The 10,273-nt window shown below is 31.7% G+C and overlaps 1 protein-coding gene across 3 annotated transcripts; it reads left to right on the forward strand.

The window, feature by feature from the left end:
• Positions 1–1,383: 1,383 nt before the first annotated feature.
• LOC121235990 (truncated transcription factor CAULIFLOWER A-like) lies at positions 1,384–9,983 on the forward strand. 3 transcript variants are annotated; one of them, XM_041132463.1, is made up of 8 exons: positions 1,384–1,774; positions 7,623–7,701; positions 7,884–7,948; positions 8,061–8,160; positions 8,253–8,294; positions 8,482–8,523; positions 8,667–8,776; positions 9,665–9,983. In XM_041132463.1, exons 1-8 carry the CDS (start codon positions 1,590–1,592, stop codon positions 9,783–9,785), a joined length of 744 nt encoding a protein of 247 aa, XP_040988397.1. In that variant the 5' UTR covers positions 1,384–1,589; the 3' UTR covers positions 9,786–9,983. The 3 variants fall into 3 exon arrangements, with proteins under 3 accessions (XP_040988397.1, XP_040988395.1, XP_040988398.1); XM_041132461.1 differs by having other exon boundaries at positions 1,385–1,774; positions 8,661–8,776; XM_041132464.1 differs by having other exon boundaries at positions 1,638–1,774; positions 7,518–7,701; positions 8,661–8,776.
• Positions 9,984–10,273: the final 290 nt, after the last annotated feature.

Here is a 10,273-nt window from a genome sequence, read left to right on the forward strand (position 1 = left end):
TTTCAAAAGATTATTGATCTATATCAAAAATTCTTGATAAGCTAAAAAATGCTTTATAGGGGCAGCTGCAAAGTAGATAAATGAGCCAAAGAAATTAATGACTAACAGATAAGCAAATTATCATACATAGGTATAAATATTGTAATCTTAAAACTTTTGGTCAATATGCATGACTGCATGATGAGTCATAACTTCATCACAAGGTAGAAAGTTAATGACCCATTTGCATTTTATGTAGCTAGGATGAATCCATAGGGCCATACAACCATTTAAAACTCCAAGAAGTCATAATGCTTGCAAAGAACAATAGATCAGTAAAACACTCCGACATTATCCGGACGTTTGCTAAAAAAAAAAAAAAAAAAAAACTACAAATAAATTAGGGCCAGGCAACACTCAACAGGGCAACTCATGTTGTTCCAAAACCAAAATCATTAAAGTTATTGCCTACTAAATTTAGCACATGACCTCTCCAATCCCAAATGCATACTCTCACCAATTAGGAAAAAACAATGATGACAAGTGCTATTACACGAAACAACGAGGAAACTCTAATGACCAGAATTTAGATTAAAAAAAGTCATGATGACCATAGTAGAGAGATTCCAACAATACAAACTAAACATACAAACTAGTCATGATGGCCATGGTAAATAATTTGGTCTTGATGGAATGTTTCCTTTAACATCCAAATTTAAATCTTACTGAATGCAAATAATCTCTAGGATCGAGATTTTTTCTTTGAATCATCAGAATATTAATATGTAAGATTACGGGCGCATAACCCAATGTAATGTAAAATAGGAACCCATAGGCCGTTCAGATGCAACACAAAGCAGCTGCATTTATTCCATGCATGAGATGCAGTACTACTATTGATCTGCTGGTTATTCCTACGTTAGATCAGGCCATGATTTTTTCACCTGGACAATTAAGTATCACGTAGAATGTCACATTCAGAGCATGCCTGGGAAAAAAACATTAAAAATAAAAAAGTAAATTACCAGAACTACCAAACTTGAATTAAAAATGTTAAAGCGCCGAAGTACTTTTAAGAGAAGTAACATGGAACGAACCCCAGGCAAAGCAAATAAAAAGTCCTCAGGCCGTACACTCTCGAACGCAAAATCACACTAACACAGTACTACGACAGGGACTTCAATGGCCAATACATGTGAGTTGAAGCCACGGACGATGAGGGTGAGATGCTGAATGACAAATCTAGGAAATGACTGTCAAACAGTAGCTCCAGCCAATTAAAACTCGACAACGTTTTCGATAAAACTGCCCTGGTTTTACAATCCCACCATTCTCCCCATCAAACCCACTTTCCACTTTTCTCGAGTTGTTTTTTAACTTTTCTATAAATATATGCACGGCAGTCACCCAACCAATTGTTTCCATACTTGCACTCTCTGAGCCAGACAGATTTTAGACCAAGAACTTTGGCTACTCTGCATATATATTAGATACCTGGAGAGAAGTTGGGAGAGAGAAAAGAAGAAGCAAAACCCTGTAGCTCCCTCTCTCTGTGACTGTGCGTATATTTATTTCTGGGTTGAGTTAATTGTGAAGAAGGATCAAGAATTATGGGGAGGGGAAGGGTTCAGTTGAAGAGGATTGAAAACAAGATCAACAGGCAGGTCACTTTCTCAAAGAGAAGGTCCGGGTTGCTGAAGAAAGCACATGAGATCTCTGTGCTTTGTGATGCTGAGGTTGCTTTAATTGTTTTCTCTACCAAAGGGAAGCTCTTTGAGTATTCTACGGATTCTTGGTAAGACAAATCTCTCTAGCTTATACTTTATTTCTTTTGGGCCAATTTAGTTCTCCCCTTTGTCTTCTTTGAGGTCCTGGTGGAAATTCTCCTTTGAGAGCCTTCTTCAAGAGGAGGAAACCCTAGTTCATCTTCTTTGTATTTTATTTTTTATTTTTTTGTGCTTTTTCGCCTTTTGGTAATCCAATAGCAATGTGGTAAACATTGACGCTTCTTCCAGCCCAGATAAACACACACCCACCGAGAGCGAGAGAGAGAGAAAGAGATCTGGCATTAATGGGTAAAACGTAGTACTCCCATTGATTTAAGGTGCTTCTCGCTCTACTAATGTGGCTCTCAGTACAGTGTTTAACTGGAGCCACGACACGTACGTCCTTTGCCCTCTAGAAGTCCGAAAAACACACGTACAGGTGTCGGATGAGAACTGTAAAAAATTTTCACGCACCAATAAGAAAAGTTTGGTCAACGTGATATTTAAAAACCTAACATCAGAAATGAATTTTCTGCTCTAAAAATTGTTATTAAAATTAAGAACATGTTTGGGTTAGTAGGGTTAATATAACTAGCCAGGAGATCATGCCAGCTATATATATTGAAAGAGAAAAAGACAGTCTTTTTTTTGTAATGCCAAAAAAGTACTTGTGATCATGTTAGCAGTCGCGCGCTTATCAAATTCATATACATACAGTATTAACAGTAGAACTATATAGGGAAAGAAATAGGGAAGATGGACAGAGAGAGAGAAGAAATACAAAAGAAATAATTAGGAAGAATAAGGTTATGAATTAGTAGAACAAGAAAACGACTATCAGATATGTTTCTAATTAGGTTAAATTCAGATCAAAAAGATATAATTTCTGGATTTATATTGTTTATGATTTTCTTTCATTCGATTCTGATCAAACTCAAAGAGCTTTTTGATTGTTGAATACAGTACTAGTATATATTTACTTAAAAGGTCGATTAGATTAAGACTTGTTGGCTTTTGATTATTATTTCACCTACAGAATCCGAATCCTAGCTAACTACTTTTTCTTACTTGAAGCCACCTGAAACATAGTTATTCATCCGAAAAGAGATCAGATCGAGACTTGTTTGGTTGCCAAGATATATAGTAGAATAAATGATAGCCTCCAAAGATAATTTTAAAGCTGTAGGGGGGATGATCTCTATGCTTTGTGGGGGGAAAATAATTTTGAAATGGATATATATATATATATATTTATATTTATATTGAATCTTAAAATATGAAGTATTTTTTATCATTTTACATTACGTTGACGAGTGAAATAATTAAAATACCATATCTTTTTACACTAAATGAATATTATCTACTAGTTCACTTGGAATAGAAAAGATCATTGTCCATGTTTCATTTGTTCATGCAATATATACTGAATTTATAACAATTTAAACTTTTTAGTGGTTTGAAATTGTCTTATATTAGAAGCAATAAATAGAAATAGTAGACTAGTATTACTAGTCGAAGCTTCTTTTATTTAAAATTTGTAGTTTAATCTTTTATTTAATCTCATATATAATGTACTTCGATTCTAGGTGGATATATATAATGCATGCATCTACATAACACATACGTACAAAATTTTCTCGGTACAGTACTATAATTAGTTTTTGCACGATTTGGTTTATGTTATATTCATTGAGGGCATGTTCTATTTAAGAATTTATTGAATAATAGTGAAATGGTTTGAGTAAAAATATTTTATTTGGGTTTGAAAAATCAGAGAAAAAATTGACTAAAAATATTATAAAGTTGAAAAAAATTTGAATAAAATTTTTTAATATTATTTTTTATTTTGAAGTTAGTAAAAGTTGTATTGATTTTTTTTTATGTATTTAAATAGAATAAAAAAAATGACAAATCACATATTGGTGTTGTGTAGGGGATGATAAGTAGAATTTTTTTTGTTTGTAAAAGTTGTATTGATTTTTATGTTTGAATAATAACTAGGTAATGATTAGGTGAAAAAGTTAAAAATTTAGAATTAAAAAATGTTTCCTACATGTTAATTGAGTGGTATTGGAAAATGAAATTATGAAATTTTTTGATAATTCTACTAAATCCATGTAAGACTAGTTATGATTTTTTTTATTGGCATCGGGTATCCAGAACAGCATCCCGACCAATCCTGGGGGTGCATAGGCTCTTGGTAAGGAGTTTTCTATAAATACACCTCGGATACTTCAATGAGAAAATCCCACAATCCGATAATCTCTAAAAATTGTTTACACTCAAGAGAATTTGAACTTTGGATGGGTAGCGTAGCCCCAAGCCCAAGACCTTAATTTACCACTTGAGTCAACCCCTAGAATTTCTAGTTCTGATTAGTCTAATTAGTTTGTTAGTGTTAGCTGTTCTCCCATTGTATATAACTTAATTATTTCGATTTGTCTTTTCTGATGGAAACGATCCAAATTGTGACCAAAGATCAGATGAATATAAGTTGGTATGACATCTTCTCCTGTATTTGCTTTGCTTTAGTAGACAATAAAGTGGGTTCCGTACGTTGAATGAAATTAGATTTGATAGTAGATGATTAAGGAAATATTAAGCACACAAAACCGCATCATGCGTGCATTCTAGAATAAGCATAGATCACTATAAGAAAAATGAGTTTTTGTGATCATTTAATTGTAATAAGATTATTTATGATCAAAACAGACTCATTTTTTGACTATAAATAATCATTTCGTTGAAATTAACTGACTACAAATAAACAGTTTTCTTGTAATGGATATATATAATAAATATATATATATATATATAATATCCTTGCTTTATTATTGCTTGAGCGTGAGAGACCAGTTAGGTAATTTTATGTCTATGATCTTGTCTTTGAGGAATGTGAGGTCACATTAATATGTATGAAATTGGACCACGATCCCTTGATTTAAATATCCAAAAACCTTGCCAAACCATATGGTCCCAAGCTTCCAAAATGAGGGTTCGACCTCCTCTAATATCCTCTCTTAGTGAGACCCTGTATAACTATAGTTACAGCTAGTACTATTTAATTAATGTCTATACAGAGAATATGAGAGATATTTACAGAGAATATGAGAGATATTTATGTCTCTCATGTATCTGCGCGCACTAATATCTAGAATCATATATGATCTTTCTCTTTGATGAGATCGATTGAGATCACATTATGACTCATCATTTCAAGTCAGTACTAAAATCACGTAGAGTAGTATATACGAACATCACACTGTTCTTTTTTCCTGAGGGAAAAGGAAAAAAAAAAAAAAAAAAAAAAAGGCATGGTATAATGCATAAATTAGGCGGAACAAATTTCAGGGATGTTTGGCTCAACCAATTTCCAAAAACTGATGTTCAAACCAAATTAACGAGAATCCATGATGATAATTAAGGAGGTCACAGATCAATCAGAGCACACACATGATGCGTACGTACGTACGCACATTCATCTTTTATCTACAGAGATTCTGAAATTTATGTGCGGATATTACAGTGTGTATGTACTTCAGGTTGACATGAAATAAGGCTACTCATCAGCTCCCGGTAATCCCGGGCTGCGTGCATATGTATATGCCTGCTTAATGCTTATTGCCTGTATTCTCTGCTCGCTTTGTAGTATCGGGCCGCGTGTTTCGTCCATCTAGAACTGAAGCAACTTTTCCTTTGGAGTTTTTGCTTTTCTGAGTATTTTTGCCTAATATAATAATAATATATATATATATATAGATTTTTGGAGCTTCTAATGTTAAAAGGGGAAGTGCTTGTTTCTTTACTTAGGACATTTGTATTTTGAGATGAGATGAGATGAGTTAAGATTAAAGTTAAAAAGATAAATAAAATATTATTAGAATATATTTTTTAATATTATTTTTATTTTAAGATTTAAAAAAGTTAAATCATTTATTTTATTTTGTATTGAAAGTTGAGAAAGTAGATAAGATGAGATGAAATATTTTCTAAAAACAAACGAGGCCTTAAGGGCCGGGTTTGTTGACCTATCAAGGAGCTGAGTCTTTTGGGAAGAACTGACTTACTATTAGAAAGATTTCACCTCAAGTTTGTTTAGATTTCATTTCAAAATTCTCATTTGATTTTATTTGATTTGATTTCATCTCTTTGTCAAATATAATTTATAAATAAATATTTTCAAACTAATCATTACAATTTTTTCAAACTAATCATTACTACTTTTTCAAACTTTCAAATAAAAAATATAAAACAATTTAACTTTTTTCAAATTTTCAAACAAAAATTATATTATAAAATTATATTCTAACAATATTTTTATTCAATTTTTCTCTCATTTTTTAAAATCTAAAAAATACTCAACTCAGACTGTCTTGCTACTATTTACAAACTATTTTATTACTATTTACAAAATTCTCATTTCATCTCAGTTTGGATTGAAAACTCATCTCATCTCATCTCATCATTATATCAAATTTCTATACAAATATAATAAACAATTCAACTTTTTTAAATCTCAAAATAATAATAATATCAAATATTAATATTTTAATAATATTTTATTTAACTTATCTAAAATTATCTTAACTCATTTTAATTTATATCTAAATTCAAATTATCTCACTTCCCTGACCAGCCCAAGTCACTATGCGCCATCCTTTTCAGTCAAGTACTGGACAATAATATTATATTTCCCTCTTGAGTTGTTGTTTGTATTCAACTTGGATAAGGATTAGAGTTCAAATAGTGTGTGCTTTTCCCTAAAACTGGATCTTATCCCTACAAGGCTTGTTAGGGTGCAGTACTGTACGTCCACCCATTTCTAATGATGAAGAGGACTCATAATAAAGCTGGGTCTTGAAATAGTTGCACTACACTTTATATGAAAGCTCTCTGTGTGTGAGTGAGATAGATAGAGTCTACACGGTTGATTCGATCCAATTTTGTATATTTTTTAAAATCGAATCATCCGTTTCGAAAATTTAAAAATTAGATTGATTTATTATTGAAATTGAAACTTTCAAACGTCCCATTTTTTTGATTTTATAGATTATCTATATTAATAATAATCTTATGTTTATATATGCTAAACTATAAGTCTATTTATATTATAGTATAAATACATTATAAATATATATATCAAAAATAAATTTATATTAATAACTTAATTTTAATGTATATGTTTAAGATTAAAATTTTATATTATATTAATTTTATATTATAAGATTAAAATTATGTCATATCAAATGTTATATTAAAAATTATAAGATTTATTTTATGTTATATGACATGTTATATTAAATTTATGTTGTAATAATAATTGATTAGAATAATAGGATTAGAATTTCATGTTATATTAACAAGCAATTTAACACGTAATATATATAATATAATATAAAAATATATATATAATAGAAAAAACTATAAATATATATACCAGTTCAGTTCAATTTAAACCAATTTTTAAAATATGAAAACCGGTACCGCATTGGTTTAAGACCGGTTTCGATTCTTAAGAACCAGCATAGGGATCCTCGTGCCAACTGTTGCATCTGCGTCCAATTGTAAGCTAGGGTTTTAAGAATACTTCTATTCAACTTATGAGCTTCATTGTTGTCGTTGTTGACCTCATATATTATATATATATATATATATATGTAGTCATTGTGTCGTTATCAATCGCTGATGTCTTCGATCGTGGCAGTAATTTTCTTTCCAAACTCTCAAGACATTCTATAATTCGGTTTCTAATATATCCAACCATATATGCAGGTTTACAATTAGTTCAAACTTCTTTCTCCGTTCATAAAGGTTTGGTTCAGATTCAGAGTACTTACCTAGCTAATAGATTATCCTGTTTAATTTCTTTGTTAACAGTATGGAAAGGATCCTTGAACGGTATGAGAGATATTCATATGCAGAGAGGCAGCTTGTTGCAGGTGATCTTGAACAAAATGTATGCCACCGATCCTCAAAACATTAATTTCCTTCAATGTGCATGGAATCATCAAATAGAAGCTACAGTTTCCACATCAGTTGGGAAAGGGATCGACTTTAAATGGGAACTAGCAAAACATTATATATAGCATTTTGGTTGATTGACAACATTAATCTTTTTGTATATATATATATATGTAGGGAAGCTGGACACTGGAACATGCAAAGCTCAAGGCTCGGATGGAGGTTTTAATAAAAAATCAAAAGTACTACAAAAAGTTGAATAGATCAGACATTTATTTGTGTGTAGCTATGTGATCAATGCATGAAATGTTATAGTGAAGGAATTAATATATTGATCTTCTTGCTCTTTTACAGGCATTTCATGGGAGAAGATCTGGATACCTTGAGTCTCAGAGAGCTTCAAAATTTGGAGCAACAGCTTGATTCTGCTCTCAAGCACATTAGGTCAAGAAAGGTATAATCACTGTTACAACGCATGCATGCACTTTGACCCATGAATTATTTAGCGAATCAAAGTACTACTCAGAATCTGCCTCTTGCATGCAGAATCAACTTATGCACGAGTCCATTTCAGAGCTTCAGAAAAAGGTAAGATTCATCTGCTGTCCCCGGCCCATGTTGTTTTCGTCACACTAATTAATGAAGTGGAGAAGAACCATCTAAACTGTCATTAGATATTGGTAATTAGTTTCTAAAGTTATTCAGAGAAAATAGTTACCTTAGATATTGCTGTTTCTACCAGTATTTAACCATGTTCGGTTCACTTTATGTACAGGATAAGGCATTGCAGGAGCAAAATAACGTTCTTGCAAAGAAGGTAACCCTCTAATATCACAATAAATTATAGGAATCTAGCTCCTTTCATTCTAAGTAATTAATTAATTAGCTCCAGTATCTTTAATTTAAAAAAAAAAAAAGTACATTATAAAATACGTTTTGAGTCAACATTAATAGGTAAAGGAGAAAGAGAAGGAAGTGCTAGCCCAACAGACACAATGGGAGGAGCAAAACCATACCCTTGACTTGGTCTCTGACCTTCCAGTACAGCCATCGCAGTCCTTTAACATTGGGTTAGTTTCTCTCTCTCTCTCTCTCTCTCTCTCTCTCTCTCTCTCCCTCTCACGTAACTCAGACATGCATGAATGATGAATTGCAGGTGATTCCCAAATGTAGAAAAACTAAAAGACACAAACCCTTCAACTTAGTATCCGATATTAAAAGACACTAATTCTAATTCATTCATATATCAATATTATTGAAAATAAACCAGAAATAAATATTTAAACCGATCGAGTTTAATAACCAATACCACCTTCAACGTCTTGATTGTGTAATCTTATTTAAGAAAACTCCTTGACTTGACTTGATTAGATTATGTAATCTTATTTAAGAAATTAAACTCCTTGACTTGACTTGATTATGTAATCTTATTTAAGAAAACTCCTTGACTTGATCGTGTAATCTTATTTAAGGAAACTCCTTGACTTGATTGCGTCCGCATCTAATTCCTTTTCTCCCTTGGCCTCAACTTGGTAGTTTTCATGATCTTCATTGGTCAATGGCTCTTCCTGCATCTTGTACCCCTTTCTTATAAGGAAAAGGCTATTTTAAACAAATCTTTTTATTTCACTTCCATGAAGAAGTACGGTTAGCTAGAGAGTAGAGATATATAGCTTGCTGCATGCACAGGGAACAGTACTATATGTTACTTTGGATGATTTTAGCTCCCCGATCGATATTGTTCAATTCATTGATCATTTACTGCAATGATAAATCGATCCCAATTAGTCACATTAATTACCATTTATGATCAAAGAGATTTCTGTAAGACTAATTAAATTTCAAAAAGGAAAAAAAAAAATACTAGCATTGAATTAGACCCTGAGAGTCTGTTACCAAGTAATTTAATGTACATTAAATTATTAATATATATAATTATATATGAAATAATAATGCAGCGGATCTTATAACCAAGCAATTAGAGGAAGTGGAAGAGATGACGAAGGAACTCCATCGGACCAACATCGAGCAAATGCGGTGCTGCTGCCCCCTTGGATGCTTCGCCATCTTGAACAATAGGGAAACGTATTTTATATCAAATAAAATATAGCCCTTAATCTTGTCACTACTCATGTTTGAAATCTCTGTTATTTCTATGAATAACATATCTGGACCCCATGCAGTCCACAATCTCTAACGATGTATAACATTTTATATATATGTATTATGCTACGTCATTCATATATAATGCTGATCTAAACAGCTCATTTCCCAAAATTGTTGTATCTATTTTGAGTTAATTTTGAGCAATCTAATTTAGCTATTTAGCTGGTAATAATTAATTATTATAGCCAACCGGCCTTGATTGTCGTATATGTTATGTATCATTAATAAGAAGAATATATGCCAGAATTATTGCCTATGGAGGAGCTTCTTAAACGTATAGATTTAATTTACTGCTTTCTCGGTTTTGAATCCAATGCAAAACTACCAAATCATGTAGGATTGGGGTCAACTTTATGCTTTATTTTGTGTATTCTCGTTATAAATTAGTGCCATAAAGAATT

Source organism: Juglans microcarpa x Juglans regia, chromosome 6D (genome assembly GCF_004785595.1).
Source record: "Juglans microcarpa x Juglans regia isolate MS1-56 chromosome 6D, Jm3101_v1.0, whole genome shotgun sequence".
In the NCBI taxonomy this organism is placed as follows: domain Eukaryota; kingdom Viridiplantae; phylum Streptophyta; class Magnoliopsida; order Fagales; family Juglandaceae; genus Juglans; species Juglans microcarpa x Juglans regia.

Excerpts from the sequence above, each read along its gene's own strand:
- LOC121235990 (XM_041132461.1), top strand. The coding sequence starts at position 1,590 with ATGGGGAGGGGAAGGGTTCAGTTGAAGAGGATTGAAAACAAGATCAAC. Across the intron at positions 8,295-8,481 it reads TTTCAGAGCTTCAGAAAAAG|GATAAGGCATTGCAGGAGCA; the intron begins GTAAGATTCATC and ends CTTTATGTACAG. Across the intron at positions 8,524-8,660 it reads ATAACGTTCTTGCAAAGAAG|GTAAAGGAGAAAGAGAAGGA; the intron begins GTAACCCTCTAA and ends CAACATTAATAG.